Source organism: Thunnus albacares, chromosome 2 (genome assembly GCF_914725855.1).
Source record: "Thunnus albacares chromosome 2, fThuAlb1.1, whole genome shotgun sequence".
Taxonomy (NCBI): Eukaryota; Metazoa; Chordata; class Actinopteri; order Scombriformes; family Scombridae; genus Thunnus; species Thunnus albacares.
This window is the reverse complement of record NC_058107.1, coordinates 28,569,812-28,592,339: the sequence shown is the minus strand read 5'-3', so window position 1 is coordinate 28,592,339 and position 22,528 is coordinate 28,569,812. Positions and strand designations below refer to the sequence as shown.

Sequence of the window (22,528 nt, the reverse complement as noted above, 5' to 3'; positions counted from 1 at the left end):
CCCAATAATCGATTATACTTTATTTTATGGATTCAGAAGACAAATCCAATAAATCATGTTAAAATTTGTCATTAAGAAGAACACAACAATTAACCAAATTACTAACTTGTGTAAACTATGACCAAAAATGTCCAAACTTGTGACAGTTTGATTCTCAAATGTGAAGATCAGATCATGTTGAATCTTGTAGAAATTATAGTGCAGTGGACTGTGTTTAAAAAGGGTCAGCAGGACTGGTGCCTATTTGACATGATGGATGACTTTAATCTTACTGATTAAAGGACCCCCCACCCCCCCACCCCCTACACCCCACACCCCACCCTCCCCCAATAACACTTCATTTAACATTTTGCCCATTTAGCAGGATTTTGAAGATGGGATCCACCCACTTTAAATTCAAGGGTGTGTATCGCTGAAACTTTCATTCCCTGAAAGCTGTATTATATCAGTGTTTATCATTGTTGTGAAAAGAGACACTGTGTTGTTGTTGTTTAGTACCGCAGGGGATTTTCCCTTTAACGCTGTCCCTTAAGCAGAGCAATTTCCGGGGATTCATGGCTTTTGCAGCCAAAGCAAAAGAAATTGTAAAAATAGGTAGTTTATTTAAGGCTCTCTGGTATTATCTTCCAAGTAGTAACGGTTGTAATCACTCGTGCGTCACTCTGCAGTTCCAAACCGAACAAATCAACACAAATCCCTGGAAGGGGACGGACGAAACAGAGGCAAATTAATAGGCAGACACGAGGAAGGAAATTAATCCTTAATCTTGTTTGGTTCCGTTCCAAATAACTTATCACTTGCCATTATCGCTTCTCTGAAATCCCAAAGAGGAAGCAATTTGAATGGATAGTTCCTGCCAACTCATTTCCTGTATTCTGATATTTCCTTTTTCAGACAGCACAGTGCAGGCCCACTGCTGCTGACCCGCTCTGCTGGGACTCAGCTCACTCAGTGACTGATGAAATCCTCAAAACACAGCTGAACTACAGCGGTCCTGAGACCAGTGAAGAATTTATGTGTTACCACATTTTAAAAATATAGAATCATTAAGGTTGTTTTTATTTTAGTATAACAACTAATACGTGTTTGAGAGACATTTGGCCCAAATTGGCCCAATTTATGTATTTATTATTTTATTTCCACATGCACAAACATATATACAGATCAGTTTTACAAACACATTTTTAAAGCTTGTCTTTGTTGAAATGTCCATGTAAAAATAAACTAAAGGCACAACCACATGGCATTAGATAGTTTATATTTATTTTATTTTATTAGTTTACTTAACAGGGACCATACAAATAAACATTGTGAAATACAGATAAGCAATGCAACAGATGTAACGTATAAAAGGCGTCTAGCTCAAGCTAATTGCAGCCCCCGTCTCTGGTTAGGCTTTAAAACTACATCTAAACAATCAAACAAATACAGATACATACTACCTGTTGGCAATGCTTTGGTCCTATATAAGTATGTTTTCCGTTCACTCACCTTAACTTCATAGCCTGGTATGATGTTCTTTAACGCAAAACAGTGCTGAGCTTCGCTGTGTTTTGAACATCAGCAGGGGATGGTTTTAATATCATTATGTTTGTCCCTTAATTGGACTGTTGCGGCAAGAACTCGGATTTAATTGAGCCCTCAAAGAAACGACGCTCAGCTCTCAGTGCTGCACATCTGGTTTAAGCATACAGCTGTTGGCAAAGACGAAAGTGTTGGATGACTCGATCAGCTTTTTTTTTTTCCTTCTGTAAGTGTTTAGGATGAAAGATTTTTTTATGTGGTTTATGAGTTTTTAAAGACGCTTTTTCTCCTAGAAGTCTTAACTTAATTCATTTTCAAAATATGCAAAGTATTATGGACTGAAAGGCAAAATCGCCGCTTTATTTACGCTTCATGTTTAAAACACAGTAAAAAGATGAATGAATGAATACCTCACTTGAATGGAGTTTCCTCTGTTTCATATTACAGTTGTGCTAAAAGCACTTGAACCAATGAAGACGTTGGTGTTTGGAAATCTTTTGTTGAAGCACACAGAGTTTCCATTCTTTGTGCTGGAGGGGAAGGTAGAAGAGGGACTCCTGAGGTATTGAGTTCCCAGTATCCATCATTTTTGACGAGTTGGGACCTTGGAGTAGCGCCAGCAGCGTCTGTGCTAGCCAGCCGTAACTGACATTGAGTGCATTGTTTGCAGTGGGAAGCTCACGGCTGTGGCCTAAAGGTACATTCCTGAGATCAGAATGCTGTTTGAAACACAAACAGCCTTTGTGCCCTCACTGCTCTCTTTCCCTGACTCCCTCATCCACATCAAGCCTCAAGAACTAAACTGCCTCCTCCCGCTCATGTGTCAACATGTGGGCTATCATTTTACTCACACCCACACACGCGCGCATACACACACACACACACACACAAACACACTCATATACTCTGACACACGCATACACTCATGTGTCATTTGGATGGTGAGGTCCAGGTCGATATCTCAGGATGACTATCTCTGAAAGAAACAGTTAAATCAAAACTTTTCTAAAACAAACAAGGTATTCAGATTCTTAGTGACCTTTAAGATGGTCAGAGAAAAAGTATCACAAATATAATACAAATATAATACATTCAGGGCCCCTTTAAGTAGCTCTATAGCACCTGGTCAATGATTTAGTTTTTTTTACTATTTTTTACTATTATATATATATATATATATATATAAGTTTCTTTAGCAGCAGCGAAGCCCAACTTGTCTCCATGAATGATGTTTACATGAGAAATAGTGCTGAAACATTTAGTTGTCAGTTGTTGTTTAATCAGTCAGTCAACAGAAAATTAATTGTCAACAATTCTGATCATCATTTAAGTATTTTTTAAAGGAAAAAATGCCAAAGAAATCACTGGTTTCAGTTCCTCAGATGTGAAGATTTGCTAGTTTTCTTCTTTCTCTCTTTCTGCTAAGTCTTCTATTATAGTAAATTGACTATTTTTAGGTTTTGGACTGTTAGTTGGACAAAACAAGAAATTAGAGTAGAATGGATATTTCAAATTTGGCTTCAGGAGACTATTGGCACTTTTCATGATTTTCTGACATTTTACGGGCCAAACAATTGATTCATTAAGTAATCATTATCAATAAAAAACAGAATTTGTAAATGATCCCACAGGGTTTAAGAATGTGTTTTTGCCATGTGCTGTGGTCAACATCAGTCTGATCAATACCAGAAACTCTCTCCTAAAACCGGAGACCAGAAATGATTCATAATCTGTGGTGACATTAAGATGGAAAATCTGTAGCCTGTCTCGATGGGAGACACATTTGTGGACTTGCTGAGTGTTTTTTGACTCCAAACTGCTTTATTCTACAATTATGTTGTCAGTTGTGAAGCAGAAAAAAATGTAAACCATGAAAAACACCTGAATACAGACAGTTATATTTCTTGTTTTTCCTTTTAGCTGTCGGATTATTTTGCAGTGAATATGTTGTACTTTAAAATACTTTGCAATCAAAATCCTTTTTAAAATGTGCACTACTTATCTTGGCTCATTTTGTCGCTTAGTGATATTTTTGTTTACCAACACTATTTAATAACTAACAGCATGATGTCACAAGATATTTCCAGTAGAGTTTGATAAACACCTGTTTCAACCTGTTGCTGAATGCAGATATATCGGAAATGAAGGAAATCACCAACTGAGGGAATGTTGATAATGAGAAAAAAGTTAACGCAATTCTGGGAATCCACTGAAAATCACATGTTGATCAAGTTTAACTGAAATTTGTATGACTACTCCTGGTAGGATTAATGTCAGATCACATGTTAAGACAAGACTCTGCAAATAGAAGTGCCAGTGCGCTGATTCACCACCTTAACATGGACGGCGTATGATGTGGAGCGGTAACACGAGAGAAGGAAGCCTTAATGAGTGATTATACTAAATTATGTTCACTGAGTGCCCTGTTTCACCACAATTAATTTGCACTCAACTGCTCTGCTGAGGAAGAGTTAATAGGATGTGGATGATTAAATTATCAGTGAGGATGCTGCATGGATCATTAGCACCGCAGACATTAAGCTGTAGAGTTCAATTTATTATTGTACAGTAGTGCAGTCACAGTGTCATTATCAATTATCTACAGGACTTTATAGTATAAAAAGTTATGTTTATTAAGGTGTCCTGGTGGCCTGATGCATATAATATTCAGTAGAGCTACAATAATTAGTCAATAGGTCGTTGAGTCAGAAAATTAATGAGCAACTATTTTCATAACTGAATAATTGTTTTAGTCATTTATTAATCAAAAATGCCCAAAAGTTGCTGGTTGTAGCTTCTCATATGTGAGGGTCAGGCATTTTTCTGTCATTCATGATAGTAAACTGAATATATTTTGGGTTTTTGAATGTAATTGTTAATTGCAACCCTAATATAGTGTGACTTGTGACGTCCCAGGTTCCTTTTTTGTGTATCATTCCCCCTCTCTCTCCTCTCATTTCCTGTCAGCTCTAAAATAAAAGCAAAAATGCCACAAAATACTGCTAAAAATCAACACCATGGCTCTGTTTATAGACTATAAGTACACATCTATCAATTAACACCTGTAGGCACTTTGAAGTACACTTTATTCTGTGCTCCTCAAAATTAAAGCATCACTGAAAAATCATTTTGGAACAGAATCCAATCCAGTTAAACTGACCTGAATGGCTTTCATCATCCTCCATGCCATAATGCAGGAAATTATTTAGCAATACTGTAAATAAAAATTATGAATCAATATGCACATATAACCCAGTTTTCCCATAAAAACATTTTATCACATATTTTTATGATGCACATTAATAATGAATTCGTTGAGAGTAAGATTTTTGAAAAATGAGTGCCACAGACTGAACTCAGCTCTCTCTGCTGTTCTGCTCAAACATTCATCCCTCCTCAATGCAAAATTCTTCAGACCATCTTTCTCCCACCCCAAACTCCCGCCCATCACTACGTAAAACCCACAACAAGTGGCCAACCAATGAGAAGCACCTCGCTAATGTGTGGAGAGGGGGCCGAGGAAAAGAAAGACAAATGCTCAAAGGGGAGAGAGTAGAGGACCACTTTGCAACCTACAAGGGTTGTTGTTTTCCCCCAGTGCACTGTTTCTTTGCACTCGTGTGCGCACAAGGACTTTTAAATGATCCAACACAGTCCACAGAAGGGCTCTCGGGACTTCTCCGGCTTCGCTTTTTGGTGGAGATCCGTTAGAAGAGAAGACGCAAGAGGGAGCTGAGCTGGAGGCAGTGTGTGTGTGTGTGTGTGTTTTTTTTTTTTGCATTCAACTCAGTCACTGCGATGGAATGAGCCGCTGCATAAACTCTCCTCAACTAGTGGAAAACTTTTCTTTTTGGTGTCTCCTTTACTGCAGTCAGTTTTTAGTTTAGTTTTCACCCCAGGCATGTATGGATAACGGGAAGTTCGGACAGGAATCCGACTCAGATGGATCATCGCTGACGGTTTTACGGAGCCGGGATTACACAGCGCAGTGCCAGCCTGTTGAACGCCCACACACGGGCCTATCACACACCATCTGCCTGGGAATAAATAACACTCTCCGGTGAGGACACTATCCATGGAAGTAGTGTAGAAGTTTTACATATGACACTGCTGTGAGTTTTACCGTGTCTTGCAGCCATAACAATGGCAAGCTCTGGCGCACTGGCACAGAGCGTCTGTAGATCTGTTTGGCCTCTCGGTTGTGTGCTCTTGTTTTTTGGCTATTTATCCGTGGCCTCGCCGTCCCACGGTCGGCGGCTGATATGCTGGCAAGCCATCATGAACTGCCAAGCCGAACCCGATTGCAATTACGCATATGAACACTATACGCGCGCATGTGGCCCCGTGCTGAACGGGGAGAGGAAGAAGTGCCCAAGCCACTGTATCTCCTCCCTTGTCCAGCTCAATCTGACCAAAAACGGGCCGGCTCTGGAGGACTGCAGCTGCGCCCACGATCCGCTGTGTACGAGCACCAAACGGGCCATCGAGCCCTGCTTGCCCAGGACTACCAGCACGGGCTGCACGGAAGCCCGGCGCCAGTGCGAGAGAGACAAGCAGTGCAGCTCCGCAATGCACGATTATTTGGACCACTGCGGGAAACTCTTCAGCGGGGCGATCTGCACCAACGCCTGCCGGAATGTGATCGCGAATATGCGTAAAATACCCAAGGGTCAGCAGCTGGAGACTTGCATGTGTGATGGGACGGAGAGGGCCATCTGTGAGTTTGTCAAGAACAGCATGAAGGCGCTGTGCTTCGACTCGCCCGAGAGGGAGGAGAGCAGCGGGTCCCTCGGCGACCAAGACCCAGATGATGAGGACTACCCTCCGGATCCGGAGTATACATACGAACCGGACAGCGGAGCCTCCTCTATCCCAGCGGCCCACTGTGTTTTGACCCTGCTGGCATCCATTTTGGCTGTATTGCCCCTCATTTAATCCCCGGGTTCATAATCTGCTCCTACTATTGTCCGGATAAAAGGCAATCTAAACTTTTGTCACTCATTGACCTGCTACCATTGTGAAAGGTTAGAGCCTCAGAGACTGAAGGAACTGGTGTTTTGGCGCAGGCCTTGTTTGAATTAAGAGTTTGAGACGCTGAAGGATGTCATATCAGGATATTTTCTATGCAAACGAGACCAGAAAGTTATTTTTGAGACGCCTGTGCTTCAGGCTGCTCTCTTATCAAACCACACCACTTCACGGCTCTCCACATGCTTTGCTTATATGATAAGCTAAATTAGGTTGTCTACTTTCTCACAGTCACAGAGTCTGATAGTAAAGTTGTCATGATGGAGACACTCTTGGCTTGTTTTGGTAACAATGCAACGTTTAATCAGTATGTGCACTGCCAATCTTTTTTGTTTTTTTAAAAGATATGAACTATTTTTATATGACAGCCTGGTGCCAAACGGCAACAGGCTATCTGATTTACAAGTATTTAATGCTGGAATCTATGAACTTGTAAATAGATTAGGAGTTAAAGTGAAACAATAATTTATTACATGCCAACTAGTTACATCCAAATGTTCATCATGTGAATAAAGGACTGAGAATTCCAGCTTTAAAGGGAAGTTATTTTGTCTGTATTCTCTTCAAAGATAATGTACATTGTATATATGTGTATAGCCTATATAGATTTTTCAGAAAATCCTCTATGTTTTAGGCTATGAGATGATTTATTCACTGTGTATAGCCTAGAGAAAGAAATGTCTAAATCCACTGTATGATTGCCTTAATGATATACTTTTATAGAAGGCATAAAGGAAACTTGAAGATAACATTCTTGCCTGTGAGTTATTTGTTGGTTTTGACATCTTACTTCCTTGATTTGTGTTGTGCTATAATCCAGACGTTAAGGTAAAGTGGTTTATGATTTTGAAAACCACTCATGACACGTTTTTGTTGCTCAGTCAATTTGGGTGCTATTAAAAGGCATCGTTGAGAGCTGAGATCATAATAGAGAAGCTGTTTTACTATAATCAGCATGGTGGAAAATAAATGCATCAGCTGTCACGAGCCAAGACGCTGGCATTATGAGCCAACATCAGTTATGATGATAGAAAATTATGCTTTTTAGAATGAAGTTAGTTTTAAGTTCTTAAAATTCTCTTAAACTTTACATATTACGGTTGAGATCAGGTGTGCATTAAATAAACAACTCAGTTTTATCCTTCATAGACTAATTGAAAGTACTGTGTTCTGTTTATGCTTCTTAGTTTGCTCTTATTATATTGATTAAGGAGACTTTTCCGGTTAACATTGTATCTAACCGTGAAGACAAAACTGACATATCAAGCTCACTTATTTAAAGGACCATTATTGTTAATTAAAAGGTGTGTGAGATGATTAAGGCATTTTTACGCTTTTTAATGGATCTTTAATTGACATCTCTGGTCCGTAATGAAAGGGGGGAGGTGAGGACAGCAGCAACCAATCCGGTTTCATCTCCGGCGTTTCATCACGTACAGCTGTGCATGAACATATTCAATTTTACACTCCAGTTTTCTGCAACTACAGTACAGTACAGTGCCTGTATCGACTTAATGGACTCATTTAAAATGCAAGCCAGCTTCCTCTGTTGACTGATAGCCTAATGACCTGCTATGTCTTGATTTAGCAGGCTGTTGTCAAAAGCAACTGTCACCATAAATCAACAAAACAGCCCTCTCACCCCTCCACCACCAGCACCCGCTGCACTCACGGTGAATTTACAGTCACTGGCTGTTAAAGGTACAGTCTGGATTATTATTTTTTGCCACATACTAAATATTCACGTGTCATGTTTTGCTAATAGAAGGAAAATTAAACTAAGAATAATTTTGACAAATATTAATGTTTTACTCCACTGTTTATAAACATTACTGAAGCATTTTTACAGCATCAGAAAGATTAGTGGCTTAAATTCTGTGGTTAGTCCATGTATTTATTTACACACCTGTCAGTCATTCCTGTGGTCAGAGTTTTGGTGTTGAGGCAACTTTGTTAATTAAAAATATGGATTATTTATTTAATTGGCTGCAATTAGATGCATATAAGATTAAAAAAAGCTTTTATTCAGTATTTTATTTAGATACAGAATTTTACATATGTGTATTGTAGTTAGCATCATTATTATTAATATATATTTTCAAGAGATATTACAGATCATGCTCTTTGGTTGGCTTCTGGGGCTTTAAATCAATGATTTGCTGCAAAATGTTTTATTAGAGGGGGGGACAAGGGCCCTCCAGCTGAATGGATGGAGGAGAAGTCGAGTGGCATCTTTGTCATGGAAATGTTAAGCACATAATAGTTGGGTAGCACAATAGGGAGGCACTTCATTCTTTCAGGCTGGCTTGACACCTCTGGAGAGCCGAGCGGCGGGGAAGCATGTGGGAACGATCTGCTGCCGCTTGGGTCTCAACCCCTCCATTGCAAGAAAAGAAGAAGAAAACACAAATGCCTAGCGAGAGATGTTTTACCTTGAATCCACACTTAACATACCCTGTGTTTTTTTTTTCTCAAAGTATATTTTCTATGTGCAGTACTTTTTACTTTTGTGCTTCAAAAAATTACAAGATAAAGGAAAAGTGCCATGATTCAAAAAGCCACTTATCTCATTTTTCTTTCTTTAACATTACAATCAAAAAAGTTAGTTAAATTCTGCCAATGCTGTATACTGATTGGGGAGAAAAACATCCCCAACTCCTCTCAATATATATATACATATATATGTATGTATGTATAAAATACCTTGTCTGTGTCTTGCAGTATTGGTATGCGGCCCGCCGTGCATGAAGCTTTCCAGCAGGAGAAAAGCTCAGTAGCCCAGCCTGTCCTCCTCCTCCCCCTCCTTGTCTTTCTTTTGCCTCTCGCATTTGTTCAGGCAGTTTCAGCACTTAGAAAAAGCGCAGCATGCGTTGATTAGGCTATAATAATGCGTGGTGTGTGAATGGATGAATGAGGTGCAAAAAATCTCACAAAACTGGCATAAAATGGAAATGGTGTACAATGAGCGCTTGAATGCATTTGATGGTGTCATGCTTGCAAAGGAAAAATTTAGAGATATTTGTGTTTTAAAAGGATACATTTTCCATTAAGTATTATTTAAGGAAAATGAATTAAATGAGGCAGCCACACGCAGTACCTCAGAAATGTGAAAAGTTATCAACATGCCTCCCTCCCTTCCTACACACACACACAAACACACATACACACACAAGCAGTGGAGTTGGGGGTGGGTGGGGGGGTGGGGGGTTGCTTCTGGGTTTAATTTACTAACTGTGGCTGTTTGTGTTCCAGCTCTTTGAGCGTGTGTAAGATATCTCTGCCATCAACTTTGCTTCAGTGAGCTCAGTTCACTTCCAAGCTCTGTTTCTTTGGCCTCCTGAACAAAACGGCCCACACTTCACCCCATGCAGATCACTTCACCCCTTCACCCCATGCATATCACAGGACAATGTTTACAAAGGTGCAGCTCTCTCAACCACTGGTGTTGAAGTTGGAAGCCGCATACAGACTGCTTGTAATAAGATCTTTGATAATCCTTAAAATACGTCTTTCGAGCCTGTCTCCTAAAAGTTATATTCACCTACTTGTTTCATTTCCTTCCTTCCTTTACATTTATTGAACAGTTTAAGCTGAATACATTAAGAATACGCTGCCCTGAGGACAAAGCTAAACAATTACATTACCTCTTTATTCTCAGGGATATTCAGCAACATAGAATATTTGACCTTAGCCCTACTTTTCCTTGCAGTGTTTTCAGTGAAGTCTTGGCATCAGTTGGAGTAGTTTTTTTTTCATGCAGAGGTAAATGGAAAACATATATGGAACCTATTCAGCCTGAACTTGTTTTCCTTAAGAAAACAAAAAACTCAATCAAAACAAAAACTCTTAAATGTTTCAGTTTGTTCTATATAGATGAAGCTTGAATGTCTTCGTACATGAGTAATGTGAAGTCTTAAGTATAATTTAGCGTAGTGACAGTTTCATATACTTGTGAATATTCACAATATACATTATGTGCATTAGTTCCACAGCTTTTTGTGTTTCATTTTTACATTCATAAAGCTAAACCATATTCCTAATATTCGACCTGCTCAGGTCTGGTGACCATATTTCTCACAGGCATTTGTTTTGGCTTCAGCTCCTCGAGAGGTTGTGCAGAAAGTGATGTAGAAACGGTCAGACAGTTGGAATGGCTGAGACGGAGGAGGAGGCACTGAGATGGAAAGTTCATTTGAAAGGATTTGGAAATAATCCCCTAAAGTTACCACAGGGTATTCGATGGAATGGGCTCCACCTCGACTCCCCTCTGTGCTCCCGCCATAGCTTAGGCACACATTTGTTAAAAGGTGGTTGTAAAAGAAGTGTGTTGCTTTTAGTTGTTTCCCTGTGATTTTCACTTGGAACGTGCACTGGTATTTTAAGTTATTTCAGATTGCCATAGGATGCTCTCCTCCTCGCCTTTGCTTGGGGATCGCTCTCTGAATTAATGCCATTGGAAGGGGACGCCAGTGACACGGCGAAGCAAAGATCATTGATTTTGCATCTCTCTCATTAGCTGCTTGGCCGATGCCAGGAGACTTTCGAGAAACCCTTGTTGTTTTTCTCCCTTCTATTTCAGCTGCCACTTTGATTTCATCATGCAAGACCTCTGCTGAGTTCACAACCCTTTGAAATGAGAAAAAGGCCTGTAATCCAGTTACTCAAGCTGCAGCCTGACTCCTCGGGTCCTGAGAGAAAACCTGCAGCACTAATCCCACTGTCACCAAGAGAACGCTTTGCTACCTGACTGTTTGTGGCAGCCATTTGATATATTCCCTGTTTAAAATGTTGCTGTTCAGTATTTCACAAAGAGGGTCACAAAGTGTTGCACACTGGTTTTGTTAGTTTTACTGTCTTCGTAAACTCAAAAAGACGGTTAAAAAAATTATACTCATAGTAGTTTAGCTACAGAAGAATAGAAAACTATTGGCTTGCTTCAAAAAACAGGGCTGCAAATACAGTTCATCTCTTTTTAAGAATGACAGAGGTTTTTCTACTTCATTAAGAGTTCATGTGCAGACATAGATTTAAAAATAACAAAGCTATCCTTTTTTAGATCTCATATACTGAGAATTTTCATTGATATGTCTCATAAGTCTCATTTCACACTGTGTATTGTTAAACTGTGGTTCCAACCTGAACCAACCCAAACCTTCCTTATTCACCTGTTAAGTAATGAATATGAGATTTTACATCTGGAAATGGAAATATTCTGACCTGTTTTTTACACAAGCAGCTACACATGATAGCACTGAGTTGAACAGACGTGTGTGTGTGCGCGCGCGCGTGTGTGTGTTTGCGTGTTTGCGTGAGGTGTTTTTGCAATAGTTCACATCCTATGCCAAAGCTGTGACCATGAAATCCAAATGGCAGCCAATGTAGATTTGGCTAAATCAAATGTGTATGGGCCATGTATGCAGTCTGTAGAGTGTTAACAACATGTTGGAGGGAGTGTCAAATGTTTGAGGAGAAAAAAAATATGCATAAAATGAAACTTTCATGATTCCTGCAGAAAAATTGGCTCATTGTGGCAGTTATCAGATGCAGTAAGGAAAAACTAAAAAGAAATACAGATTGAAGGAACAATATATACTAGTTATAGGGTTGTCCACATTTTAACAAGTCAAGAATCTACTACCTTTATATTATTATGAATCACTTTTGTGAATGAAAAGAATATGAGATAAACACTGCAGCACTGTGAGGAAATCCAGAATAACAGCGGTTTAAATGCTTAATGGTAAATGTACCAAAATGTTGAGCATCCTATGTCAGTGGATGTCAGTGAGGTCCAAGACTGCAACAAGGGGACCGGCCCTATAAACACGACAGTCTGCGACTGACTGATAATCAGTCACCTCTGCCGAGTGTCACCAAATTAAAAGGCCTCTAGCGTTTCATACACGGTCCTGCCATATACAAGGTTTTGACCTAAACTAGTTTCCATTGTGGTCTGTGATGTAAACATGGTATTGATGCAGGAGTCCAGGTGCCTATATGACATCATACTACCATTAATTCCATACAATAAATACAATATTTATCATCAACAGTAAAATCACTCTAAATCAAACATTATTAAAAAAACAAACAAACAAAAAAACATAGAATATGTATAAGAATAATAATCATAAGCCACAATATTACTTTTTTTTTTTTTTTAAATAAAACTGTGGGGGGCCCTTTTTTGGTGATTTTCTCAGTCTGTTAAAACTTGTTAAAACTAAACTTTTTTGAGTTGTCAAAATAAGAGAACTGGCCAAAAACATCAAACTTTCTCTAGCACTTAAATTAGCTTTTCTAGCCAAAAACCCGGTTCTGTTGCTCACTTTCCCCATGGTCTTTCATGCCATACTCTCTCCAACCAAACTACTGCCTAACAAACATCAAGGATTTGGCAGGAAAATCTGACCATCCGGGACAAATACTACTTGAACATTGTGCTTCGCCTAGGTTTTGATCCAAATGAAATAAATCCCATTTTGGCCATACAGTATGAAGAGATAATGTATTGTCTACCAGCTGGTTCTTAATTTTACTGAACTTAATTTGTTCTCATCTTTATGTGAACCCAAAATGGCAGATTCATCAGCATATAAAAAATTTCAGTACAAGCAGATCCCATTTATTAGCATAGTAGAAACAAGAGGGGGCCCAGAGCACTTCCCTGTGGAACTCCACATGTTATATGTTGACTATAAACCGAGAAATGACTTAGAGTCTCATCTCTCTGGAATCTTTGTGTTAAACTTTCAATACCAGAAACAAGTTGTGAACACAACATTGACATATCATCACCTTTGAAGTTGATATGATGAGCTTGTTGCAAACAGTCTCTCATACACCTGATGTATGTAAGTCCAATATTCACTCTCCTTCAGCTCTGTTTTTGGTCTCTATCAACTCCCGAAGGAATATCTGGCTCTGGCGACTATGATCACCATCTTGTTGCAAACTGTGTCAGTTTGCCATTTGGTGCTGAGCAGGTAGTGTACAGTGGGTTTTTAGAGCGTTTTCTCTGAAATCAGCTGCCTGCTTCACTCGAAAATAATGCTATGCTACGAGCAACGCCTTTCATGTTATTGTCATTTGATACATTATTATTTGTTTGATACATGTTATCATACAAAATATTGATTATAGCTGCTTCAAGTATGAAGCAATATGACAGACCTCTTCTATTCTGCTGTCATATTTGTGGAGAGTAATAGTTTCATTATCAACCTGAAAAGTCTCATAAGAAACAACTGTTTAGTTTCACCTCCAGTGCATCCACATACTCTGACAGAAGTTTCATGTAGAAAGCAACTGTGTCACTCTCAATAAAAGTTCTGTTGTTGGATATGTGGGTTTATGAAACTTTAATTAGCTGTAAAGGTAAATGTTTGTGTATGAAATGGACACATGAATAAATAGTTAGATTTCTGAGCACGTGGCAATGTTTTGTTTTGAGTAATTAGTATTGATCAGCCACATCAACTCTCCACAGATTCATTATGTTTACTTTTCGTTGTCGTAATTGAAATGTTTATTGTGCTCTGTCTGCCTGGTTGGAGAGGAGCTGCACCCTCCGTCAGTCTGTAACAGCCAGCGGGTCCAGCTGCTTTGCGGGCTCAGGGGGACATTCCCAGCATGTTCACACATCACTGGAAGAGCTGGAGTGTTTGCCTTTCACTTTGACCACAACACAAACAACTTCACCCACAAATAAACAAAACATGAGACAGGGGCCACGAGTGCAGCAGGACGCAGTCCAAGAGGCGCTGAGACAACGAGTCAGTGCCGCCTCTGTTTGTATGCTTGCATTTGTGTTTACATATGTGTGTCGATGCCAGTGTTTATGCAAATGCTTGCATGTGTCACTGGAAGTTTATGAAGGATGGCAGGTTAGTTTCATAGTAATCTGATTATTGTGGTGTTGCTTTTTTCTTAGAGATAGATGCACCAAAGCTTTCTGTCTCTATCGCTATCTTTTTTCCATGTGTGATTGTCCATAACACACCTCTACCTCCAAAAGCCTCCAGTAGCTGTGCACTTTTCAGCTTTTGAGAGGCCTCCACAATTCAAGGAATAAGAGGAGAGGGCCCAAGGAAAGGGGGGGATGGGCAGGGATGAGAGACAGAGAAAGAGACAGAGAGAGGAAAACACAAAACTTGCTGACACGGGGCATAACTTAATTTCCACGGTAGGGGGACAGCTGTGCAGTGTAATCTGCCATGGCAGCCCATTCAGACTTCAATGGCAGGCTTGACCCGCCAAGGAAAACTCAAACTGCAGCCAGCCCCTTCTCAGTGAAGGAGGTGGTGACCGGGCCACCATTTATGGGCTTGCCTTAAAGAAACATACCCCTCTAGCTTGTTATTGATAACACCCCCAGCCCCTAGAAACACACACACACACACACACACACACACACACACACACACACACACACACATTCAAAGCAGTGGGATTCCTAGCTGCCACGACATCTCAAGAGGCCATGAGAATTTGTATGAATATCACATTACAGTTGTCTTCATGCAAAGCAATTTCAGCCTCCCAATTATCACTATTTGTGGCAAAAATGGATTTAATCCAGAGTTGTGGCACTGTGGAAGATTGTCTTTGCGTCACTGCCCAACCATCTTGCTCCAAGCTTCTAGACTGCATAGGCAGCAAAAATATTGTATCTCTGCAGTAGTTTTGTGTGTTTTTAGACCTGCCCTGTGCAGTTTTTGACAAGGAATGGTACTGTTGCGCAAAGTTGTCATGAGTGAGTCCCTGTTTGCATTGCTGTGACCGTCAATAGTGCTGCGTCAAAAAAAACCCTGTCTCATTCATTTCAATGAGGCCACTGGCACAGTGAGGGTCACGTCTTCAAACTCAAAGATCCATTACTCAAACTGGACTTCCTGCATTGTACTTCTTTGTCTCACCAGTACCTGAAATACCCCCCCCCCCCCCACCCCATGCAATCTGTTGTGTTTTTTTTTTTTTAACGTAGTGCTATAAATGCTAGTTATCTCACGCTTTATCAGCATGTGCAAGGACACGCACACCATGTGACTACACATTTCTGCATACGCCTGTCAACTAATGGTCAGGGAAAAATGCTTTTAAAAGTAGCAATTGTCTCATCTGTCTCTCTCTAATTACTGTTTATAATCGCTTGGTCTTTAAAATGGTGAAAATGTCAGCCATAATTTCCTAAAGCCCAGAATGATTTCTTCAAAAAGCTTGCTTTTCCAACCAACAGTCCAAAACTGAAGAAGTTTTAATTTACTGTCACATAAGACAAAGAAAAGCAGAAAATCCTCACGTCTGAGAAGCTGAAACTTTTTGGCAATTTTACTTGGAAAATGAATTAAAAATGATAGATATTACAAATGTCATTTTTTGTTGTTGTTAGATTTGACAAGTGTTGATTTAGGGATTTTTTTCGCTAAAACTATTCAAATGTGTATTTTAACTTTGATGGGTGCGGCCTCATATCAGAAGTGACTTTAACACTCATTTTTACACTCACAAAGTTAATAACACAATTCATTTTGCAGTGTAGGAGTAAGCTACAAACAACACTAAACATATAAACAGGAAATGTGCTTTCACCCTGAAATGAATAATGAGGCCGTAGCATGGGAGTTGTGGGGAGTTAATAGTTTGGCAGTGGAAGTCAATAGGGGCCGGGGTCTCACTCCATTAAGCTGACCTCCAGGGCCACGTATTCATCCCTCACACATTCATTTCCTCTTTTATGCTCCCTCTCTTTTCACAGCGGAGGGGAGGCAGGAGTGCAGGCTCATGCAGAACAGCCTCTGCACAGACTGTAGGTCATAAATATGTTGGGTTGGTGTTTGAGTTGATGTGGCTTTGTTAACCCAAACCCGAATGGGACCCTTCAAGGTAATTAATGAAAAGTCAGGCGTGGGACAGAGGAAGCTGCGAAAGGTACCGATCACAACACTGGCTCCTAGTTTTACCCATCAACACAATGTTAACACATAACTGAGTTAAGTTTCAGTGAGTCTATACGTGTGGGTGTGTGTGTGTGTGTGTGTGTTGTAGGGCTGCAACTAACTAACTATAAAATGTTTGAAAACAGTGAAAATAATCTGTTATAATATCTTAGAGCCCGAGGTGACATCTTTCAATGTATTTTTTGTTGGATCAAAAGTCCAAAACTATAAAGATATTCAGTTCACTACCCTGTATGACACATAAAGCCTCAAATCCTCACATTTGAGAAGCTGCAACCAGCAAATGTTTGCCATTTTTCATTGAAGAATTACTAAAATTAACAAAAAATGCTGATTACTGACGAATTGTTGCGGCTCTAGTGTGTTGTGTGTTTATGTGTTATTTGGATTTTTGTCCTATTTCCTTAATTGTATATTCATGGATCTTAATGGGATTATAGGTCCAATGTTCATTGGGATCCCATATAAAACATGAATAGGTCATAAACCATGTAATAAACAACTCAGATCTTATGGAATATAAGGTTATATTGTTTTATGATTGCAGGGCTATGATATTTATTCCTCAATTAGTCTGTAAGCCACACATTTCTTAATAATTACAATTCATTTATGTATTCAACAGATTAGTAAATGATCTACATAAGCTCAGTGTGTCATTCAAAACAGTGGGTTTAGATCTCTTTTCTTCCTGTTGTGCTCCCTGCAGTGGCATTTGTAAACATCTTCAAGTGAAATCCCAAGAGCAAACATGTCCTAAAGCCTTCAGCAGGCTGCACTTCACCCCTCAGCTGGAAGAGGTTCAGAGCAGAGGACGTCTCTGTTTGAAGTCCAACAAGTGGCAGTAAAAGAAGTGCTGAGTGTAACTTGGAACAGGAAGCAATTACTTGATTTAAAGGGACATATCCAGAGTAAACAAAAGTCTGTTTTCTTACTGTTTTTGTTTTGATTTAGTAGCTGATACTGTTTCCAAAGCGAATACTAAACTTTTGTTTATTTTTAAAAATGAAGTGTCTCCTTTTAAAACACAAATAAGCCTCTGAATGATTATAATAGATTTGTGCCACACACTGTTGAAATCTCACAAAATAATTCCAATTTTTCTTTCTTTTTCTTTTGTGTTTCCTAAATTGCAAAGCACAAACTTGATGAATCTGTAATAAACTGGGCTGACATGAGCTAAACACATAATGAATAATCCTACATGGGGCTGCAAAGGCGCTACACAATGGTCCAGTTTACCAAAGCAACTGAGAGCAAGGCTGGTGATTCAGGGTCATTAATAAAGCCCTCTTTGTGCCTCAGTTCATGATGGAGCAGGAAGGTTTTCAGATGTCTCTGCATTGTTTTAGGTTGACAGATTGAATCCACTAACTGAAAAAAATGAGGCAGAGGGATTTTTTTTTGACATGTCTCTTCTTCTGTTGTTCTTTGGAGCAGTGGACCTCACTGACAACATACAAGTCACATTTGTTAGCTGGAAACTGGTATGAGGATTTCTTAAATCTGTGCATGTGCATATGCTAACTGTAACCCCAAAATGTAAACTTTTTTGAAAGCTTGTTTGTAAGTGTTTCTAAAACACAAATGTATCAACAAGCCAGGCCAGATATTCCAATTACAATTAAAATAGGCACAAAAAAAGATGATGACAGTAAAAAAATGATTAAGATTATGGACAGGAGGAGGAAAATGATGATGAAGACAAAAATAACAGAAAAAAATCCAGAACTATTCTACCACTGCTCCTTTCCTGGATCATATTTAAGCTCTTTTTCCCCCTTCTCACATGGAAATCCAGCTTAGCTCTCTATTAAAGCTGAGCGAGCCTTTTCCTGAGCTGCTCATATGTCATGTTAAAGACACTGCAGGAAGGCGGGGCGTACAACAGGGAGTTAGTAATGTCTGGGGCAAGAAACAGAGAAGTTGTGTGTGTGTGTGTGTGTGTGTTTTGAAGGGGGGGAGGAGGAACAAGAGTGAAAGTGAACAGGCTGAAATTTTGGCATGAAAGTGGGAGTGTTTGTGTCAGCAAAAGTGAGACGGAAAGCAACACAAAAAGAAAGGAGGGATGTTGTGACTGAAACCAAGGAAAATGGCCGTTCACGTGTGCTGTACTACAAGTTTGAGACATAAGGCACACTCTTTGAATTTACTTCACTGGCTACTGATAAAAAATGTAGGAAATCAAAATTTAAAAGATAGTTTGACATTTTGGGAAATGTGCTTGTTTGCTTTCTTTGCCGACAGTTAGATAAGATACAGTATGAAGATACCACTCTCATATCTGTACACTAAATATAAAGCTTGTATCAGCAGCAATGACAAGACTCCAGGAAGTCACTACTCCTTGCCAAGAGATAGTCACACATAATTTCACACAACTTGTCATTTTTAGACCTCATTTTGTATAGATTAAACAAATTACTGCGCTTTAAAGGTGCTGGTAGGCTGCCTTTGTTACATTTAGACACAGCCAGGCTACCAGTTTCCACCTGTTTCCAGTCTGAATGCTATGCAAAGCTAAAAGGCAGCAGGCAGTAGCTTCATATTTAGAATCAAAACATGAGAGTGGTATCAATTTTCTCATCTAAATCTCGGCAATAAAAGACATCATTCCCAAAATGTTGAACTATTCCTTTAATCTTCACAGATGTTTCTACTATTATATACAAAATGAATAAAAAAGATCAAATTTAAACAGCACCGTGCTCATGATAAAATGTGTGCATGTCACTTTTTATAGCTGAGCTGGTAACTTGTTTTTTTTTAACTCCGGGTATAAAGTTTATAAATGATAAAGTTGGCATGGATTTTTAAACATTTTTAATGATTAAATGGGATTAGAGAGTCGTTGCAGACTTGAGGCCCCTGGTGTGGATCAGTCAGACAGCAGCAGACAGTTCAGGGCTGGCGGCAGTCAAACAGGTAAACCTCTGGAGCCAGCTGCTTCCACTCAGCCCAGACCCCCCCCCCACCCCCCTCCACCATTCCCGACTCAACCTCACTTGCAGACACACACGTGAGGAAAAAAAAAGTTAAAAGCCTGTAGTCAGGCATAAAAAAAGAAATTTAGTGGCACTAGAAAGAGAATATTTCCAGAGTAATGACATTATTTTAGCTAATCAGGTAATCCATTAGACATTATCTGATATCAAAAATCAAGTCAGTCAGCAATCAAGGCATGCACCCATGTTTTTAGGTACTGCCAAGGCAATCAGACTGTTTCAGATGAGACGATAAGATGTCCCTAAAGTGCTCCAGAAAAACATAAACATTTCTGTCCTTCCCTCTCATATTTAGAAGAAATAGATTGCCGTCTCTGGTATTCATTCTCACAGTGTAAACTCATTCTGTATTGTCTGTTCTTCCTCTCTATGCTCAAGAGCCTGTGGTCAATTCCAAAAAACATAACTGTTACAACACTTCTCCTGTCAAGTTTGTGGTCGGTCCCAGAAATTAATTTAGTCGGCCAAGATGGCAATGCAGCAGAAAATTATGGACTTCTGTCTGCCTTTCAGGCATGAGATTATTTACTGAGACAGTCAAACATAAAACCCAGTAACTAGATTTGTAAAGAGAAGGACGTAAATATTTAGATTAGTGGCTGACCTATGGCTGCACCTCAGGCAGCAGGCAAGAGGATAACATCATTCATGCTATAAAACAAGGTTTTTCACTATTTCAGCTGAACAATCGGTGTAAAGTCAGGACAGTGCTCTGGAATGTGTAGTGCAATGTCTTTCTCAATACTCTAAATGTTTTACGACAAGGGCTACAGTAGGATTTATGAACCACGCAATCAGTTCCAGATTTGCAAAACCAAACATTGAAAATGTTTGTTTATTTGCAAAATGAAAATGTGAATAGTCTGGTGATATATGACTCCCTCTCTTTGAAATTATTAAGTGCAGGCAAAACACAAGATGAGAGTCTTGTTGTTTGCGTGTCTCACTTTCTGCACTTTTCTTCACTCATTTGTTTGGCACCTCCCTGCTGGCAGTGAAGCTGAATAAATTAATCATCCCGTGTCTGATTATACACACGAGTTTCTTAGGTTTTTCCCCGCTTCTTAGTTGAAACTATAAAGGGGGTGCCATTAGATATTCTCTTCTTGTTGGACTATCTTTGCCTGAAGCGACAAATTGTCATGGCTTAGAGAAGAACTGACTCATTCCTCTGCGGCCGTTTCGTTTTACAACCGCCCCTGAATGGCGTATCAGCTTCCAGTGAGTCCTTGGCCTTTGTTTGGAGAAAAGGAAACAACAGCTGTTGCTTTCACAGGATTTTCTAACCCATGGGTCCTTTGAAAGAAAAAATCTCCTTTTTTTCTCTTTAAAACAAAAAAGTGAAAAGTCCCCTTGCCAGAGGAACAGCTCCAAACCAACACCACCAGTAGACCTTTCTCTCTGTTTCTGACACCTATACACTTTCCATCTTTTTCTTTCTGTCTCACACAAACATGCATACGCAGTCTTTTCCTCTCGGTGTTGAGGGGAGGAGGGGGTGAGGTAAACTCACAGGTTCAGCTCCTTCTTTCACCTGTCTCATTATTAGTGGCGATGAAGGACACAGTCAGAATTCCCTCCAATTATTCTGTCTGTGAGCCGCCTGTCTCCCTCCCGTCCACCTGTTGACAGAACTGCTAAATGAGTCGCGGGCAGGAATGTTAATCAAAGAATCTGACATGTTGCTGGAGATTTGGCCTTCAGCCTTTCGTTGGGCCTCTCGGACAGGTGGCTTTGTCTCTGTGGAGCAGATCTAATATCAGGACTATGGTATATTTTAAAGCCTCTGAAAAGCTGGATTCAAATCTAATCTATTTCTATTTAACATTAAATATTCATGACTGAATGTGCAATGAAAGATCTTCAGGTATTATTTAGTAAAAGTTAACTCTCAAAAACTCAGTTTATCTTCCTTGGAACTGTGTTAATGTGATTTGATCAGATTTGAGTGATAGTGGCCTGCAAACACAAGCAATCAAACCCACAACTGTCATCACATTTTGATACAAATATTGCTAAATCCTGATTGATGCTCAGAAGTACGACACTACCTTTTTCCAGGTGAACCGCAGTCACGTAGCACCACTAAGAATAGCCCAGACAAAAACACAAATGCTGAAATCTCTGATGTAAGAAAAACAAAATATTCCAACGTTGGCAGAAAATGTTGTGTTCAACTTGGACCCCATCACTCAAAGTAAGAAGATAATTATGAAAATAAATCTTAGACTTTAGCTAATGTTGTCTTGGCATTTTTGTCTGTTTTCAGGAAGTCAAAAGAGCTCCAAGAATTACATAGAAGTCTTTGTAATTTGTCCTTTTCTGAACACAATTGAGGATCTTTAAAAGACAGATTTGTCTGAAAGTTTGACTTCTTCTCAACTTTTGTTTCAGCCTTCACTTGAGCCAGTTCTGCTTATTGGCTTTAAGATCTTTCTGTTCTCTATGTATCTTGCATCCAAGGCACAGTGGCAAGCTGGCTCTGCTAATCTGTCATTTCTTTTCATCTCCATAAATCAGCAGAATCCTGCAGACAAAAAAACAGTTTACAGATAATGCATGCCTCCAAATCTCATTTAATGCTGTCAAACATAATTAAAGACAATAGAGGTCGCTTTCTGTACTATAATGTGTAACATTTGTGCTGGAAATATGACTCTCTAATTCATTTGTTTGTGGTTTGGCTATCAGAAGGAGATGTTGTGAAGACGCGTTGGTGTTTTGCTCATCTGTCAACATGCAGTACAGTTAATACAGTATCCAAGAAACAGAATAATAATGTTTTTTTCTTTTGTGTAAGTTGATCAAAGATTGTGGCACGAGGCGGTGAGAGCTGCAGCGGGAGGAGAGGATTGTATGATGAGGTTAGTGGGACAAATTCATCGTGTAGCTGAAGGGCCCCAGGGCAGAAGAGATCATAATCAAACAACACACAAACTAATTGCAGAGCATTATGGTGCAGGTTCGGCAGCTGAGATGTTTGATGTGTGTGTGTGTGTGTGTGTGTGTGTG

The 22,528-nt window shown here is 39.6% G+C and overlaps 1 protein-coding gene across 1 annotated transcript; it reads left to right on the top strand.

The window, feature by feature from the left end:
* The first annotated feature begins 5,045 nt into the window (after positions 1-5,045).
* On the top strand, positions 5,046-7,301 carry gas1a (growth arrest-specific 1a). Its single transcript, XM_044377021.1, has one exon. It carries the CDS (start codon positions 5,668-5,670, stop codon positions 6,457-6,459), a length of 792 nt encoding a protein of 263 aa, XP_044232956.1. The 5' UTR covers positions 5,046-5,667; the 3' UTR covers positions 6,460-7,301.
* Positions 7,302-22,528: the final 15,227 nt, after the last annotated feature.

Coding starts and splice junctions, on each gene's coding strand:
- gas1a (XM_044377021.1), top strand. CDS start 5,668: ATGGCAAGCTCTGGCGCACTGGCACAGAGCGTCTGTAGATCTGTTTGG.